Source organism: Manacus vitellinus, unplaced genomic scaffold (assembly GCF_001715985.3).
Source record: "Manacus vitellinus isolate BGI_N305 unplaced genomic scaffold, ASM171598v3 scaffold_20_pilon, whole genome shotgun sequence".
Taxonomy (NCBI): Eukaryota; Metazoa; Chordata; class Aves; order Passeriformes; family Pipridae; genus Manacus; species Manacus vitellinus.
Window position 1 is genome coordinate 798,926 of NW_021939471.1, and position 19,912 is coordinate 818,837.

At 43.6% G+C, this 19,912-nt stretch overlaps 1 protein-coding gene across 5 annotated transcripts in view; it reads right to left on the bottom strand.

Annotated features, from left to right (window-relative positions):
* Positions 1-13,839: 13,839 nt before the first annotated feature.
* The window catches only part of PCNT (pericentrin), a 73,474-nt gene continuing 67,401 nt past the window's right edge, over positions 13,840-19,912 (bottom strand). For all 5 annotated transcript variants that reach the window (XM_029959562.1, XM_018071640.2, XM_025895009.2 and 2 more), the window contains 4 exons: positions 18,735-18,823; positions 17,878-18,037; positions 16,352-16,479; positions 13,840-14,235 (listed from right to left, as the gene is read on the bottom strand). In XM_029959562.1, coding sequence (XP_029815422.1) covers positions 14,192-14,235; positions 16,352-16,479; positions 17,878-18,037; positions 18,735-18,823 — 421 coding nt within the window. In that variant the 3' untranslated portion in view covers positions 13,840-14,191. The remainder of the gene's footprint in view (positions 14,236-16,351; positions 16,480-17,877; positions 18,038-18,734; positions 18,824-19,912) is intronic.

Here is a 19,912-nt window from a genome sequence, read left to right on the forward strand (position 1 = left end):
GATTCAGAATCTCTCTTTCTTTTGCAGTGTCAAAACATTGCTTGTTTTGAGCAAAGCAAGGCTACCTCTTGTCATGAGTCAGTTTACTGGGCTTCCCAAACTGCACCAGCTGCACCAACACATCATTGAAGCCCTGCACAGTACAGCTCAAAGTTAAGCACCAAGTGTCTGTTAGTTCACCTCACTACTTACAAATACTCACTTTAAAGAAAGCTAAAGCCTCCAAAAAGCTTGTAGGTTATCACCAGTGCTGAAGACTTTGGACAGAATTGGATAAAACCAAGAAAAGGCTCTTTCCACAGTCAGGAAAAATCTGTTTGTAGCACAACAGTGACCAAATTGGCCTGACCCAAAAAGGGAACAACCCAAATAAATGGTAAAAGCAACCCTGATGCAAGAGCTTGCCCAATGGAAGATGCAGTGAGGTGCAGGAGGGCACAGAAGACAAGTAATGATCACAAAAACAAGTTGTCAGATGTTAGCTCTGCACACGTTTTGTATGTTTAAAATTATTTTTATTTTTTCCCCTCTGGATACAAGCCAGAGAACACAGGGGAGAAGGATCAGCAATACAGCAGTTGTGTAAGTCACTGAGTTTGTCAAATCTAATTTATACAGCTTCCATTTCAAATGAAAGTACAAGACCCCATTTATTTCTTACTATCTACCATTTACTGGCTTCACTAATCATTCTGCTACTCCTCCTCCATAGGCTCAAACCAGCCTGTAAGCACCTTCATCATCACAACTCCCTGCTGCAAAGACTCTGCAACGAAGACTTATCTCACAGTTTAAGGCCCATACAACTTGCTGGGCAAAGTAATACAGATCAGGATTTACACACAGCCATTTTATCATTAAAATATGATTTATAATCTTAACAGTAGCACAAAATTAGAATATCGAGCCATAGCTACAACCAAATACAGAATATGAGTGTAAAGGAGGGGGTTTGTAGTTTAGTGTGTGCTGTGCCACAAGCTACTGTTAGTAACAATGAGGGAGAAAAAAAAATCACTGAAAAAGAAAAGGGCAATAACTACATTGATACCTTTTGTAGATCTTCATCCCATGGTCTCTGGAGCAGCCCCTGCCTCCTGTAAAAACCTCTGTTACAGGTATTCCCAGCACCCAAAGTTCTTCCTTCAATTAGCAGAACCTAAACATTCTCAAGGGCACCTGAAAACAGCTTTTGTTAGAAAGGGAAGACCCTCATTTTTTAATGGTCAGTCTCAGGCACCAATAAATTATAAACTGATGTCCTATGGAAACCAAACCAAATCAGAACAGTGCCAACATCTGCTAAAACCCAAATCTGAAGAAAACTATGACTTTGCACTCATTTAAGCAATAGTTGCTGATACATCTAATCCTGGCCTCACCATTGTGAAAAGTCTAGAATCATAGATCTAATTTGCTCCAACCACTAAGTTAATCAAAAGAGATTAAAAAAATCCTCATTTCCTTAACACATTCCTTCATCTGTCACACGATCACAATGGTTGATTACTATATCAATGCTTTTAAACAACTCGTTTATTGAATTATTCATGAAAACCAACCCAAAACCTCACCAACAAGGCAGCTGTAGCTGGAAAGTGAGAGCAGGGAAAACAACGTGCACCACCTTGACTCCTGTGCTACTGCTCAAACTGACAGGTCCAGCTACAGTTCTGGATCTGAACACCACAAAATATACCCTTCCTCAGTTTGCCAAACTGCTCAAGGCAGACAAACACACAACCAGCAAAAATACAACACAAAAGCCCACAGCAGCCAAACTAATCCAAACTCATCCTTACCTCACTGGTGTTTCTGGGGGCACTGCTAAGCACAGCCCAAAAGTCAGTTGAGACTACGTGGAGTCAAACTGTGAGGAATTCCAGAGTGATGCTCTCGACACACTTGCACCAGAGCAAGGGGAGAGGGGGAAAAAAAAAAAAAAAAGAAGGAAGACCTCTAGTTCCTGCTAGGAGTGATTCTGGGTTAATCAGCTCGAGTGCTAAGAAGTTTCAAGGTCATAAATTTTACTATGCAAGTGTCTAACCCAAGAGCAAACAAGGCAAAGAGCAAGAATGAGCATCCCAAGTACAACCATAGTAATTCCTATAACATGTACTGCAACATCAACCAGCCGGTTTACAAAGTTTAACTTTCTTAGTGGTTGTTACTTGGCAAATGAAAACTTGGGTTAAAAAAAAAAATCAGAAAAAATGCTCAAACCTAAATACTCGCTTTCTTCAAATACCTTTTCTGAAAGAAAAACAAAGGGAAAAATCTTTACTGAGCTCCCATCTCTGAAAACAGTGAATATTCTTTGCAAAATGAAGTAACTCTCACCAAATCATACAAAAACAACTCAAATGAGAAACGTCAGTAGTTTTGTCAGGCAACATGTAACTGCAAACAAACATTTTCCCTTTTCCTAACAACCCTGCCTCCCCCTGTGCTCTCACAACATGACCTGACAGGCTTCCTTTGCAACAACACATTCCAGCATTTTCTTCACATTTCCTACTCCTTATAACGTAAGGTGGAAATCTCAGTGTGGGACTTTGACAGAATTCTGGCTTAATGACAGGAAGATGGTATGGATGGAGCTGAAGCTCCTCCAGTTATATCCAAACTACCTCTCATAACAGGTTTTCATTTCTCCGTAAGCAAATAACTTTTCAAACCCTATCTGATAAAACACTGAGTTGGCTGGTATTTTCCTTATATTTGATGAATCCCAGAGCTGTGGGGCAGTAACATATTGATTATGACTCGTGAGAGCTTTCATATTTTAAGTTTTAGAAGGACAAAACACAGCTACAACCAGCAAGGCCAGCATTTCATTCCAGGTTGGATCCAGGACAGATTGAAGAAACAGCCACACAGATACAGGCAGATGCTGAGAAAAATTTATTTCGGGTACAGATTCATGTTGCAGCTAAGCTGAATTATTGGCACCCTCCTTCATCCTTCTGCCCTCAACCCAATCCAGCTCTGAGGCCATCTGGCTATAACTAGGTAAAAGGAAAAATAATTTAAAAAATCAAATATTTGAGCCACGGTGAATGATAACAAAAAGCCAGAATAAAAGATGATTATCTTCATAATATCACAACACAAACTATAAGTTTATTTTCAGTGTCCATAAATAACAGATTCTAGAAGAGGCAGATTTCTGTAAGACACTAGCAGCATCCAGCAGGAACACTGAACAAGAAGTCCCTGCTAGTGAAGGGATGAGGCCCAATCAGATTCATGAGTTGTTGGAAGTCCCTCCAAGTTCTTAAAGGGATGTACACAGAGATAATAAAATAGGAATGTCTTGACCTTCAAAAGGTAACAACAGACACAGACGACTCTTAAGAGCTGCTTCTTTCTTCAGTGAATTGTAAATTGCAGACACTGGCTACAAGGCACAAGCTTCAACACAGGAAAACAACAACAACAAAAATCCACAGATTTGGGAGAAAGTGGTAGAAAGATACGATGAAGTTTTGGAGGCTTTAATGATTCAGCCACACATTTCAATTGGTCCCCTGAATTCTGCATTGCAGAACTGCTTTCTTCAATCTCAGCACAGGAAAACCATACACTCAATTTTACTGCACATCATGCTGGGGTAATGGTTGGACTCCATGATCCCAGAGGTCTTTTCCAGCCTAAATGATTCTGTGACCTTCAAACCTGGGTTTGCAATCATCACTTCAAGAAAACTCAGGCGAATGCATCAAGTTTATGTTTCCTCAAGAGCTACAAACCTTGTGCCAAGAAACTGTCAAATACTTTGATACTTATTCCAAGGTAAATACACAGGTTCTTAATAACCAAATAACTGTCATGTAATCAGAGAGACTGAAATGTTTTGCCTCTCTCTTTGCATACTTAAAAAAAGTCTTCCTTCCAGTAACAGAACGGGGTGATCCATCTGTAACTCAGCTTTATGAAATGTCACCAAGCAAGCACCTTGGGCATCTTGCCTCTGTGTCACACTGTTCTTCAGCCCAAGAGATGCCACAGCCCTTCCTCAATGAAATCACACTTCAGAAGAATAGTTTATTCCTTTAAAAAACCCTAAACTAACCCAAAGAAAAAAAATGCTCCAACAGCATTTTAAGTGGCAAATGGGAAAAAAAAAAAGTCACTTCATGTTCTCAAGACTGACAGAACTTGATTTAAGTATAGGGGAAGGATGGGGAGGTAGAACACAGGACAGTGATCAATGTAATTTTATAAAGGTCTATTTACTTCATAAATATGTGCATTTATGATTTTAGGGAAAACATATTTTTGCACGAGAACACGTGGAAAAAATATATTTAATTTAATTTTCTTAAAGTACAGGTTGCCATCATACTACTGTTCTGCACAGGTTTTAACCTTCCTTGACAAAGCAACATATAAAAGAATAACAAGATTTACACCTAACTGGTCGAGTCTGAAATTCTGCTTTGATTGGAAAGGAAGTTGATGACCTAGCACTCCCAGTTCTCCTGGTTGGGCATTTGCTGTTTCCTCTCAGTGATAAAAGGTAGCAGCACAGATTTAGTCCTTTCATTTTTTAAGCCTTTAAGTGCTTCAGCATCACTCCTAAGCTGAAAGCCACAGACAACAGAATAAGAGTGGATGTCCTTCTGCAGATCCTCACTACTCCCAAAAGTGTTTCTAATGAAATAGCTAAAGGCAAAAAGTGTAAAGATGCTCTCGGCTAGGATTAGACAGCTTGCTCATCATCCTCCCATGTTCCAGAAGGTGGGAAAGAAAAAAGTGGAGGGGGTGGCAGCAGAATAACAGTGATGGAACAGATGATGAGGGAATGGGAACGAGAGTGAAAGTGAAGGCTTTTTACAGGTGAAAACCATGAACAATCGTATTATTCCACCAGCACAAGTGTTTTCCAGTATGGGTGCTAATATTTTAGGTCACCTCAACAAGAGCCCCTAAACTGCTCCTCACTACCTTCCAAAATACAGGGGAGAACAAAAAAAAAAAACCTGCTCTGATCATTCAGCACATCAGACATGGCAAGAAAAAGAAAATGGGTCAGTTTGCTTTATTCTCTCAATGCAGAAGGGTTCAGAGGACTTTGAACCCTTCATGCCACCTCTGGTAACTGCCACCTCTCTTAAATCTCCAATTTATGAATTAATTCTACTGAGGACATAGTGAGGTTTGGATAAAACCTCTGCCGTAGCACATTTCCGACCGGTGACTGAGCAGTGACAGTGTGTTCCCCTTTCTGAGGAACACGCTTTTCATTTGAAAAAAAAAGGATCCCTTGCATATGGTAACCACAAATGGCTTGCAAGGGTAACTACCCCATGCCACGAGACTGCCCTGAAATAAATAAATAAATAAATAAATAAAGCAGTAATTAAATAAATCAAGACCCTGCTTCCCTGTGGACACAGCGTGACTGTTCCAGTCACAGACCAGGCCTAAGGACACAAGGTAGCCTGAAGGACATCAGCCAGGTGCCAGGACCTGCACCGGGTGTTAACGTGTGAGAACGAGCTTTGTAGGCTTACTCAGTCCCCATGGGCATTTGGCAAGCCCCAGGTACTATCACACAATTAACAGTTGCTGTTGGAGAGCCCAGAAATTAAGCAAGAAGGATGCTGCAGGTTAAGTTTCACAGGCTGCCATCTGTCTCCCCAGTCCCAACAGTTCTTCCCACTGACAGTCTCAGATCATATTTATTTCCAAGTATTAAAATGATAGCAGAAGACTTCTGTAACAGAAAACCACCACTTTAAGACCAGAAAAAACCCTCCCAAATACCATGCTTTATCACAAGAATAATAATATGTGAAAGTGTTTGTGTTTGTTTCTTCCTCACCAATTTCACATACAGAAATTTAGTACCATGTCAATACTGCCAATGTAAAAAAAGCACTTAAACTTTTCAGCTCTCACCACTACCTTTAGGTTTTATAAGAAGGGTGTTTTGACCAAAAACAAGTACTATTTTATCAATTTTTTTTTAAAAAAAACCCAACTAGACTTACTGCAAAAGTATTTGCTGAAGCATTGCTGGAATATTTCCAGTAGCCAAAAATGTCAGACATTAAACACCTTTAATTTTTTTTCATAGCTGATACCTTCTTCCACTCAGGAATTACCTGCAGTACTCAAAACATGCCAAAAAAACCCAAGTCCCACAAAAGAAAAAAAAAAAAACCAAACCAAAACACAAAAAAGCCCAGAGAAAGCTTCCTTGTCACACACACAGATTCTTCCTTTCTTAAATAGGAAATAAACTAAGATGAAAATCATGTCAGAGTCAGCTTTCAGCCCAGGCAGATGTAAACATCTGCTGGGGAACCTGCACACTGACCACTCCAGCTAAACTGCATCATTTGCCACTAAAACTCAATCAGGCTCAGAAGAAACCTAAGAGCATTGTGTTAGGAGCTGCAAAATATACACCCCAAATAAACCAAGGAATAAGATTACAATTAAGATGGTAAGGACAATACATTTCTATCTCAGGACTAAGCCTGTAGCCTGTCTGACAGAAGCCATTGAGAGCAGCATTCCCCATCTGGCAATCTGTGGAGTAACAAGACAGATTTGAACTAGTAAAAAAAATCTCTTCAGCCTCTTTACAGCAGGTAATCTCTGTTTAGAGTTTCAGCTTAGTTCATAGAATCATTAAGGTTGGAAAAGACCTCCAAGATCATCAAGTCCAAACTAAGACCCACCTACAAATTCGTTGCAAACAGAAGAAAACCCAAATCCACACATTTAACGTTTAAAGCTGTTCAGAAACTCGGACAACAAAAAGTGTTGTACCATTAACACACTGGTCAAACACCACTTTACAGTCTGTACACCCACATTTTTCTTTTCTCAGCTTCCACTCAGATTTTACTGAACACAAATCCAGTGTTGTGCATCCAAATGGTCCAACCTCAGTGGACCCAGACAGCAAAAAGCCCAAAAATTTCCAAGAAAAGAAACAAACGTAGTCGTATGTTCTTGTAAGTCCCTGAACTGCTGCCTGAGGTCACTGCCACCACCAACAATTCTAGAAGACAAAGCCATCACAAGCTGACTGCAGGTCCTCGTTCCTACATGGACACCTAACACAGTTTTATCTTTGACTACTTCTACTCCTATGTATCTTGTCCTTAGATGAGCAAGGAAAAAGAGAAGCATCTTCCACCATAAATAACCTGGAAGAAGCAAAAAATGACCCAATTCCACAACCCCAAGGTTTAGGGGAGTAAAAGTGAAGCCGCTCAAATGTTGCCCTACTCTCTTCAGAAAGAGGTCTTCAAACGTCAGGAGCTATTTTGGCCCAGGAAAGGCTTCACAATCTCTCAGGCTTTTCTGTTACCCAAAACATGCATCTCATTGCATAAGCCAGCGAAGTAGAGCTATGTGCCATGGAAAAAAAATGCAGCAGAGAAACTGGGAAAGTTCTGAAATGGAAAAGAATAAAAATGAGGACAAGAGAAGAGAGAGTTCTCTCCGCACAAGAGAACAGTCCAAAGTTGTTTCAAGGCATGGCTTTCAACTGAAATGTGATTTTCATAAAAGTACAAATTATACAAGCCACATCTGTGTCTAAATGAGACCTGCTCTTTAAAATTATCATACCTTAATAAAAAGCAGTGCACGAGTACACTTAGATACATAACAATACACAGAAATGTATGATGCGCTATCACAGAACAGGTACAGGCTTTAAAAAGCACATTGATGCTTTCCCTGTGAAATCTCCACTGCCATCTGGAATTATTTTTTTTTAAAGAACCATTTATAATCTTAGCTCTCTTTCAGAACACAAAAGAAAAAACCACCACCAATAAAAAACTCTACCAGTGTTTTACAGTGACTTATAAAAAACCATGAAGTACTGGAGCTGCACAGCACCCCCGAATGCTTTGACACAGATCCTGCCAGGCTCATTAGGGAACTCTGCATCTTTCCATTACATCAGAAAGCTGCAGCATCTTACAGTCTTAAGGTAAGTAAGCTTAGTCCACAGATCCATCAGCTGCAGCTCAGCTTAGGTGCCAGGCAAGGTCTCAAAATTGTCCTTACCTCCCAAAAAGGCTGTGGCACATCTCTCAGTTTTCTTAACAAAATTCACTACTTTTGTTCAACAAGAAAGAAAATACAGTGCTGATGTAACAAGGCCTCACAGCAGCATCATTCTAGGGTAACTTTTTTATCCCCAACTATTATTTTTCCGATACATGAAGAACACAAACAACGCCAATCAAGAGATTAGGATCTTGGAAATGTGAGGGATCCAACAAAGTGCACGTGACTGGAATTGCAGCATGAGCTGGCATTCCATCCCCATCCAAAACTCTTCTCAGTCAAATGCTTTATTTAGGATTTTGAGTTGCCTTTAGAAAGCACCAATGTACTCGTGGTCTCCATTCTTCTCTACATCTAAACACAAATGCTTGTCCCAACTTTTGCTACAACAACTTGGGGTAAAATCATCTTCCTGATTTATTTATAGGTGAAAATAATGTAAGCAAAGAGAACAGACATTACTCCTGCCTCAGCACAGTACATCTAACACTTCGATTAACAAAGTACGTACACAAATTAGAAAGGAACTTGCTCTTGTGTTTCTTCCTTTCTCCCTTCATACTTCCTCTCAGATGATGGGAACATCCTTCCAAGTACTGACCTTCTCTAACTTGTGGCATATGCAGCATAATCTTAAATTGCTATTCCTTCCTCTCCAAATGAGCAAGTTCTGAGCATTAATGACAGAGGGGTCCACTAAAAGCTTCACACACAAACCTCAAGCGAGCATGTAACATATCACCAGGTGGCGAAGAACTACTTGCAAATACTTTCTGCTTTTCCTCTTTGAGGAAAAGCAGAAGAGGATTCACATCTAAGCTCATAAACTAGGTCTTCGTAGTGGTCAAGAAATTTGAGCTCACATAACCACTTTATCCAATCAATTAATCCAGCAGCTACACAGCAATACGCTTTCCGTATCAGACCCCCTGCACTAGGACACTTTGCAATCGCTCCAGGCGTTTCACAGGTTTAACATGCTGCAGACCTATCTGTTAAAAAAATGCTCCATCAGTTAAACAAACACACAGTCAGGAACTGCACAGCCCAGGAGCCAGCCCCAGGAACCCCAGCTGACCTGCATGCAGGCATACAGGAAGGCACACAGGAAGAGCCACTGTGCCCAGTGAGAGCACGTGGTCCCAGCTGCACACACAGCAGGGCACAACTCAGGGGAACTCCTCTTGCACAAGCACCAGGGCATGCCAGGCACTGCTTCTGACCTCACCGGCAGGCGTGCAGTGACAGGTTACACTTGGACAACAAAGTTAGCCATCCTGCACCTTTCCCCTGCTGCTGGACCAGAGGTTCCACACTGGAGGCGAGGACAGCGGACCTGTGAATCATTTCCTAAACCATGACCTCAGTCAGTGTATTTAGGTGAAATAACTCCGGTTTTGCCCACCTGAACATGCTGATTTGAATACTGCAACACCTGAGGAGAGGACTGAATGCTCCCACCCCCAGGACCGTGGATGGCATTAACAGGTTTTTAGCTCTTCTATTCCAATGTGCAGCTTGACAATGTAGCTGAGGAAAATTCAGTGAGTATCTGCTCCCAGAAAATGCTGCCTCGGTCACCTCTGCCCTGCCATGCTCTCCTGCACCAAGTGCCTACACCTGCCTGTCTGCAGGACAGGACATGCCAGGGGACTAATAAGCAAAAAAAAAATCCTCCCCAGCCCTTCACCAAGATAGCATGTCCAACTCCCACTGCAATCACAGAAGGGCTGTTACCAGCCTGGAGGTGAAAGGGAAGGAACGTTTCCTTTTGGGGGCTGAAAACCCACAGAATGGTCACTGTGACCCTTTGCAAGGCACTGCATCTTGCCACCTCTGACCAAGGGCTCATTAATGCAAAGGGCTGGAGCCCCTCTGCTCTGGAGCCAGGCTGGGAGAGCTGGAGGTGTTCAGCCTGGAGCAGGAAGGCTCTAGGGAAACCTTAAAGACCCTTCCACTGTCTAAAGGGGCTCCAAGAGAGCTGGAGAGGGACTTTGGACAAGGGCCTGCAGTGACAGGACAAGGAGGAAAGGCTTCCCACTGACAGAGGAAAGAGATGGATTGGATATTGGGAAGAAATTTTTCCCTGTGAGGGTGGGGAGGCCCTGGTACAGGTTGCCCAGAAAAGCTGTGGCTGCCCCATCCCTGGAAGTGTCCAAGGTCAGGTTGGACGGGACTTGGAGCAACCTGGGATAGTGGAAGGCGCCCCTGCCCATGGCAGGAGGGTGGAAAAAGATGAGCTTTAAGGTTCCAACCCAAACCCTTCTGTGATTCTGTGGCTCTACAGAAATGGAGGGAACATCACCATATTCCTGCCCGTATACACAGGGAAGCACAAAAACCTTGGGAATTAATGAGATCCAAAGCGAGAGGTTTAAGGTTTCAGCTACAGTTAGGAATAGACATTAAAACTAAAAAAAAAATCTAAAAGCCAACTGCCTTCCCAGCGCACCCAGCCGCGCGCTAACCGGCCGTTTGGAAGCGCTCCCGAGGGAGGCTCCGCCGCCGCTCCCAGCGCAGGCCCGCGGGGGGCGGCGCAGCCCCCGCCGAGGGCTCGCCGGGCTCCCGAGGGGCGAAGCGCCGCCGGCCCCAGGTCCCCCCGAGCAGCACCGCGCCCGCACCACCCCGGGCGGGCGGCCGGAGCCGCCGCGGCCTCCCGCCGGCCGGGCCGGGCGGGCCCCGCAGCGCGGCCGAGACGCGGCCCCGCTCACCCTCAGACACAGCTCCAGCTCCGCCAGGCTCTCGCGCACCTCAGGCGGCAGCGGCACAGCCTCCAGCGCGCAGCCCCCCGCGCTCCGCCGCCATGGCGCGGGCGGGCGAGCAGCGAGCGGACCCCGCCGGAGCCGCCGCCCAGCGCTGCGCAGGTGGGGCCGGGGCGGGGCGGGCGGCGGCGGTCCGGGCCGGGCCGGAGGGAGGGAAGAAGGGCGGGAGCGGAAGAAAAAGAGAGGGGCCGCCGGGCCCCCGCCCGCGCAGCCCGCCGCCGCAGCCGGGGACACACCGCCCGCGCCCGGGGCGGGCCGGGGCCGGAGTAGGGCCCGCCCGCTGCCTCATCCAGCTGCTGCCTTTCTCCTTCGCCCGTCTCTTTTTCTTTCCTCTCCTTCCCCCTTCTTTCCCTTCCCTTTCCTTACCTGTTCCCACCTTTCCCCCTTTTCCCTTCCTTTCCTTCCTCTTCCCCTTCCTTTCCTGTTTCCCTTCCTGTTTCCTTTTCCCTTTCCTTCGTCCCTGCTCTGCTGAGATCACTTCCTGAAAGTACCGAAACTGCCCTTTCCCTCCCCACTTCTTTCCTCCAAACAGAAAATAGGAACTGTGACCGAGCGTGAAGCCCGGGCTCCTCCTCTCCGCCCCCTCCACCCCTCCAACCCACGGCGTGTCCCAGGATAGGATATGGAGATATTCATGCCACAGAATTCCAGTATGACAGCCTAGATGTAAAGTGGTGCCTGGGACTGTAATTAATTAATTAATTATTAATAAATAAGTCTTTCCTAAAGCCAACCACCTCTCAAAGGCCGCTAGAGACCAGGAGGAAACACTTGGTTTGGTTCCCCATGCAACCACAAGTTCCGGTGTGAGTGGGTGTGGCAAGACACCACGGGCATGCTGAACTTCTGGCATTCCTGCAGCCTCCCAATGACTCGGGCAAAGGCAAATCCAGGACCTTGCCTGTGGTCCTACCAGGACTGCTCTGCCAGTAAGAATAACTTTCCTGGAACCAGAAAACAGGCAAGAAATCTGGGGAGAAGTTTTCTGCTAACAACTGCTTTCTGTGCAAAACAGCTACCCCACTTGGGGTGATTGGGTTCACGTTGGTATCACATATGGGGTTTCCAATTTCTCTGCTTATGTTACTGAGGTCAACGTGGGAGAGCGTGCCCTGTGCGACTGCCCTTCCGAGGGCACAGGCACATCACACCAGCACTGGGAAAACCACACTGCTTAAAACTTCACCCCCGATACCAGGCAGAAATGTTTCTGCTTCCACTGTCCTTCAGAAAGCCGTCTGCAGTATCAGGGAGCTGATGGGAACGTAGCCACAGGTAACACCTATAGCTCAGATCCTGAAAGACTGCCCTGCCAGGGCTTGGGAAGAGCCCTGCATGTCTTGGGACATAAAAAAACCCCTGTAGATTGATTAAAAAATGTGCCAATGCAAAGCCAAATTCCCTTGAAGCAGAACTACCCCTATGATGTGCCAACCACCCTTTAAAAGGTAATTTTTCATGTCCAACTAAAAGTGTCAGTTTTTAAAACTAGTCATTAATTTGGATTTGCAGTGTCAGTACTGAGTGGCTCACTCTGAGCAAAGGCCCTCTGGTATCACAGCCTTGCTTACAGTCAACATTGAACATTCAGGTGTGAGTATGCAATTACAGATTTGATTTAGTGCCAGTTCTGAACTCTGCTCCAGAAATGCACATTGTTCCCAACAGAGGATAAACTCATGCTGTGCTAAGCAAAAAGGGCACCCGCACCATTCAGTGTGCAGTTTGACAATGCTGCATTGAGTCTTAAGACTCCTAGAATCTGATTTTTAAAAGAATTATGAGGCACTGAGCCAGCATAAACTGTCAGTTCAAACTGGTTTAGAACTCTAGACCAAAAGGATGAGGAGGCACTGGGAAAGGTCTTACCAACATCCACAGGCAGTAAATCACCAGTTTGCTGAAGAGCCAGGACAGCATCTCTGTTGTATCCAGCATGGTTCAGGTACAGCAGTCCATCAAGCTGGGCTCCATGTAATCCAGACTCTTCCTTCACTTAGGGCTGATCCTGGAGCTCCACAGCATTTCCCCCACATGGCACAGACACTCCTGGCACTGCTCACAGGCCACAAACTGCTCCTCTGCCCTACCCTGCCCCTCGACCAGGCTCATGTCCCACCCCACTTCTTGGAGGCCAGGCTCCTCTATCTTCAATCTTCTATCTCTACCACCTTTTTTTTCCAGAGAACTAAATGGTGATCTACCTGACAGATACATAAGGGCTTACTAGGACCAATATGGGATAAAAGAAGTTAAAAAAGCAATAAAACAATCTGAGACAAACACCAATATATAACTGTCAATACCCTGTAGACAAAAATCTTGTAACAGGCTGCAGCAGAATAATCTGCCTCCAGAAGAGATTTTTCTGATGCTCCAAAGTTAAATACCACATCTGCTTCAAAGGTAGATCATGTTTCCAGGGGCTTAAAATATTTCTGGTATTGTAATTCTGCCTATACTTTTTCTAAAGAAATACAGAAGTATCACAGAAAGAAGTCTTATTCAGCATGATATTTGGAATCTCTCTCATTTTTGCACTGAGACATTGTGATTGGAAATGGATTTACCACCAGAATGCCTCTTTCCTCTCCTCTGATCAGCAACTTCATATACATTTGGAACTGCCCCCGTGAAGGTACCTGCACACAAGATACTGGACAGAGGATAGGATTTGCAACCAGGAGTTTCACTTACACTAGAGGTAGATACAGTTCAGAGGTTTTGTTTGGTAGGTTTGGCCAAAAATGCAGAGAGTTAAATAGAAGTTATGAGCCTTTTGAACTAGAGAAAGGAAGCTAAAAGTGTCCAGAGTAAATAGGACAGACTGAGGGAGGGAGAACTTACTTACTGTCAGACCAGAAGAGCAAACCCTAAATTCACAGATGGCTACAGGTATCTTTGATATTCGTGACAGTATTTGAGCTGTTCCTTTAGTCAGAATGATCCTACAGAAATATTAAAGCCCGAACAATTTCAGGAACAGCAAGATGAGTAAACAGGTAAGGTGAAAACAAATAACCATACGATGTAAGAATTCACTAATGAAATGCCATTTTAATAACTTTTTTTACAAGGAATCCATCTATACACTCTAGAAAAATAAACACCACAGAGACTTTTTGCAGCTTACAATACAGTGATGCAGTCACACTTCAGCTGTTAACTTATAGTAATTTTACATGAGAATGTAAAACATCATTCTCAGAGAAAAGTCTCTCTTAAGTACTAAAATATAATAAAAAGAGTCATATAAAAATCTGCTGTAAAAGCACTGCCCTTTATTCAGTTGCACAGGAGATTGATTGCAAGTGCCTCTGTTCAGTAAGGACCAGCTCAGAAGGAAGCAGTAACTCCCAGGACAGATTTCATAAGCGTTCCCATCACTTCTTCATGCTTCTCTGACGAGGAGAGCCTGGCACTTGTCCTAAATTTAAAAAAAAAAAAACAACAAATGAATATTAGAAAACTGCTTGTGTTATGAAGCGACAGGGTGCAGTTAGCAGCATGTAATTTTCTCAACGTGCTTCACACGAGCTACACTGAAAGCAATTCCCATTTTCACGAGCCACTTAGGAGCAATCCAAAAGAGGATTTGAAAGCTTACACGCCTGCCAAAGCAAACCTTTACACACTGGGCCCAGTGCTCCATCACAGGCCTGCTTTACCCACAGTGACAGCTCGACTTTGGCACTCCTGTGGTGATTCTGTTGCTGGGCAAGATCTTGTCACTGAGTAGATGTCCTAAAGTTCATTAGAAACTAGGAAGTCATTTGGCTCACAGAACTGTTCTAAAGGTTGCAATGTCTTTCTGTAATGCCTGACATCATTGTCCTGGTAACATGGAGATGACAGAAATTATATGCACTTTCCACAGAATTTCTATTCATATTGTCCCAGTTATGGAATACTTATTCCGCACTTGGAAGCAAAATACCTTCCTTCAATAAAGGCTACCAGGTTTCAAGTTTAAAATTTATTTATCTATCTGTATCTGCCATACAGCTGCAGTATTTGTGGAAAAGAACCCAACTCCCACAAAGTCATAGTAATAGAGTTTCTGGGTAAAGCCCTGCTGAGAATAATGTCAAAGTTCCCAAACTATTCCCATGGAACAGGTTGCCCAGAGAGGCTGTGGACTCGCCATGCCTGGAAGTGTTCAAGGTCAGGATGGACAGGGCTTAGAACAACCTGGTCTAGTGGAAGGTGTCCCTGCCCATGGCAGCGGGGTGGAATGGGATGATTTTTAAGATCTCTTCCAACCCAAACCCTTCTATGTGGATTGTCACTGCAGCTGCTGACTTTAGTGATATATTTGGGCAAAGGCTGAAGGACAATTACAGGAGGCAAGCCCACCTGGGAAACAGCAGGTGATGATGGTTATGCTTAGGCAAAGAAAAATGTAAGGTGTGTATGTGCAGTGTGGGAAGGAATCCAAACATGCTGTACATCCCCTCAGTGCCACAGCTAAATATCGACCTGGTCAGCTTTTGGCTGCAGTCCAGAAAATAGGTGGAAGTGTTTTAAATAGCAAAGCTAAGGTCCACTACAATCCTTTGTGTGCTCTTTGATCAAGCTTAGAACTAGATGGCTGGATTTACCAGCCTCCAGATCTTTTTTTTTTTTAATCTATTATGGAACATAAGGAAGTGATAAATGAGGGAAGGACAGGAAGGGAAGTTTGTGCTGCAGAGAAAGCCCTGCTCAGCTATTACAACAGCTGTCTTTGACTCTAAAGCAAATTAACTCTATACAGAGCTTCATTTAAACTGCAACACTCGTTTATTTAGACTTGGAAACAGGAGTGGGGACAGAAACCACATTAAATTATTCAGCCTTATCTCTGAAGAATTTCACTATGAACTTATTTTGAGAAATGGACTAGTTTTAGATACGATTCACGAAAGTTTCAGAAACTTACTTAGTCATCCCCTACCAATAATTATAATTATTCACTAAAATGATGTTCTTTATGGGCAATATGTACAAAGAACCTTGTGGCCGGAGTAAAGAGATTTCTCTGAACAATTTCTCTGCATTCTGTAGGCCTTGCTTGACATTGCTTCAGAAGCTGTAAGCTGTAATGTTTATACTTACAGACTGTGTGAAAATATGCGGTGTTTATACTCGTTAGCTGTGTGTCTAGTTATATGGTTTGAGAATATAGTATGTTTATAGTGAGAAAGCCTTGAGAAACTAGAGATAAAGGTACACCTGCAGATTTCGGAAAGCCCCTAGAGGCAGATTAATTAGGAAGGGCTTTGCATGCCAAGAATGATTTCAAGTCACATAGACAGAACATCAGGTCCAACAAACTGGAGACATGAGATGCGTGCACAGACTGAGCTATCCAATCACCTTGTTGCGAGCGTGTACCCTGAACAAACTAAACTGTATAAAAGTTAACTGATTTAAATAATAAATTGGACATTGCTTTGATCACATTGATCATCTGCCTTGTCTCTGTACCTCTCCATCAACAGAACCTTGCAAAAATCAACCCAGGCTTCTGGGAGCTGGGGGGGCAAGAAGGTGGTTCTTACCTGGCTGCATCCCCCCCAGTCTTTGCTGGATAACCTCCAAGCGATGGATGTATTCTGTGAGTGATCGTTCGGGATCGTGAGGTGGCACAAGTGACTTTTCTGAAGCTGAACTTGGGGACGGATGCAATCTTAAAAAGGAAAACAAATTATTTTCTTCTTCTCATGCTGTAGTCTCAAATATACACAGTAAAGTTAAATTCGTCCAGGCAGGAATTCCGGGCAAAGAAAAGTGGAACAATAGTAAACACCACCACCACCAAAAAGTTATGTATACAACAATACAGACTGGGTAGCTTTGTATACAGGGGAGTCAAAAGAAAGGATGTTTTGGTAAAAGCTGGAGTATCTCTGAATCTTTCTCTACTTAACCACAACACAAAGTCCCTTGGGTAAGAAAGATGCAGTTAGAAGTGAGTCCAAATGGCCAAGTGAGACAAGACCCTCTGCACAGAAGGATCAAGGAGGAGCTGCATCAAGGTGTGCATGCTCCTCTTCAGCAGGGAAAATACTACCTTGAAGGCCAAGGTTGAAAAAGGGGCCCCTTTAGATGGGTCTCCCTTCTGGGCATTAACAACAAATTCCAAATATTAGCAGACATAAGGGACACTGCTATTTGTAGTTTGGATTTACTCCTTTTCCTTGCACCTTTCCATTAGCAGGAGGTAGCTCCTATCCATCCCTTCCTTCTGTATAGCTTTGCCAGGACACAAGAGCAGCAACAGGCATTGTTTAGCCTACCTCGGATCCACATCAGACCTGAGCTGCCACTCACTCAGCCACACTGAGCATCAGCCAGCACTGCTGTTATTTCCCTCCTGTTACATACCACACGGGTGACTTTCCTTGGCAGGGCCCTCAGACCCAGACACGTGTCATGACAGAGGAACAGGGTGGGGCAGAATTAAGTCTTTTGGGAAATGCTTGCAGGTCTCCAACTCTCCAAGATGTTTTGTTAAATTCCATGCAAACCACAACACCACCTGGCTGTCACGACAAGCATTGTCTGTGCCCCACATCAGTCAGCAATGCTAAAAAAACCTACAATAATTTGGAGAATCTCCTGTCTTTGCGTATCCCTAGATCACCACAGCTACTTCTCTGCTGCTATTTTTTTCTTCATTTTGAAGAAAATTCTTGCCTGATCGTTGGGAGTTTCTAATTTAGCCATGAGGTTAAGAAACAAAGAACACATTCCAAGATGATGGGACTGAGACCAGCTACCTCCCATGTCAACTCCTGCAAAGGCAACAAGAATTGCCCTTCAGAGCAGGCTAGCAGACACAGCCTCTGTAAATTCTGTGCTCTGCACAAATTAAATTGGGGAACACCACTAGGAATGCTTTCAGTCCAAGAACATCAGACACGATGCTTAAAGCAGACAAGAAGCTTTATTCTCCTGTACCATCCTGAAAGAAATAAAAACATTTACTAGATCTAGGAAAACAAACTGCTCTTCTGGTTCAAGTCCCTCCTTTAACGAGTGGTTCCATTTTTATGGAAGGCTGTCTATGGGATGTCCGACTGACCTGTTGTGTGAGTGGGAAGAGGATCGGGGGGAGAGGCTCCCAAATCTTGCAATGCTGGTTCTGTGGCACAGCCCCATGTCCCTGTCCCGGGTAGGGGGAGAGCTGATGGGAACAGCCAGGGGCTGCTGCTCTTTCAGAACTTCTGTTCTAGCACCAGAGGCTGTGGCAAACAGGAAAGGGTTAAAAAACACGCGCTGGGAACCATTCAGAACAGGCTGTCAGAACCACATCCAATACACCCATGAGAACCACAGCAGAATACAGTAAAGTTTGGGTTTGAATGCAGATAAATACACTTTCTACAGCTAATTGGTTTTATGGTTTGGTTTGGGGGTTTTTTGTGGTTTGTTTTTTTTTTTTAAAAACCACATTTAACAGAAGTTTGACGCTATTTTGTAGTGAGGTTTTAGAAAGTTCAGCATTTGAGCATTCAAGTTTCCTAGGAATCACACGACAGTGGGCTTATGCAAGAAGTTGGTGCTTTTTCTAAAAATAAATATTCCCAGCAATTTAGAAACAATGAAAATTATGTAGTATCAGGTAATGCAAAATACACTATTTCATCTGAATTTTGTTTAGTGTTGAAAAGGCACTAATGTAATGGAATATTACATTAAGGGAGACAGTTCAAAGTACTGGGTGATGTATTAAGATGTTGGTTGAAATTCTTACAAAGACACCCATAAGTAACTCAAAGGAACAGTCAACTGTTCCTCAAGTAACTCAAGTCCTTACTGACCTACATCAGACCATCCATCCATCTGCTCCACAAAATAAACAGATTTTGACACTTTCAAATGAAACACATCACTAAAGAGAAATTACAATAAAAACAACGCACTTGTCCAAACACTTACCTGTGTTACCTCCTACACTGTGAGAAATGCTTTCACCTTGTGTGCTCTTCCTGCCGACTTTGTTCCACTTTTTCACCAAAAACTTTAACCTTAGTAAGAGAACAAATTTGTACAAGAATTAAAAATACAGAAAAATACAGTAAATTTTAATATTATTTGTGTTGGTATAGAATACACTAAACAATGTAAGTAACAATCCCTGGGGGAATGAAGGGAGAATTCTTTAACTTCAGTCTTTGGAATGTAGGTTTATCCCATTTTACCCTGCAATGATCCTTGACCTGCTGGAAAGGCTTGCCTGTTTTGGCTGTGCTCCTCCTCTCTGTTCCTATTCTCTAGAGAGAGCTCTGTGGCAGCTCTTCCTACCTGAAAGGAGTCTGGAGGTCACTGCTGATATTGCCATCATTATGGTATTCACGTCAAAGACGTTGTGTCATCTCCTGAAAGAAACTTGCTACTAACCATTTTTACTAGACAAGGAAATCGCTCAGAAATAACCACTTATTACATTTAAAACTACTTTCTTTTTTATTAAATGGACTTAAAAGCCATTAGAAGATGGCATATTGTCTCACAAACAGCTAAGAAAACCCATTTGGTAGTGACAGAGCATGACAGAATCATGCCCAAGGAAACACAGGCTGCTGGATTCCAGAGAGAACCGTCCCTGACAGATCACGTTCTGATACAAGACAAACTATCCAGGGAGACCAAGGAGGTCAGCCCTGAAAGGACTTCAATTTGTAATGGCTGTGTACTGGTTCCAAAACATACTGCAGCTTTTTCACAAAATTATGGAATGGTTTGGGCTGGAAGGGACCTTAAAGCTCAGCTCATTCCACCCCCTGCCATGGGCAGGGACACCTTCCCCTAGGCCAGGTTGCTTCAACCTGGCCTTGGACACTTCCAGAGACAGGGCAGCCACAGCTTCTCTGGGCAACCTGTGCCAGGGCCTCACCACCCTCACAGCCCAATACTTCCCAATATCCAATCTGAATCTACCCTCTTTCACCTTAAAGACCTTTTTTATACATCTTTAGTTTAATATGGATCAAACTCGGACAACGAGTCACGTTTGAAACGGCTTTGGAGACTGCTTTTGCTTAACATTAATGCAGGACAAGCCACAGGAGCTACCAACTTTTGAAATTCCCAAGGAAACACCACGTATGAGAGAC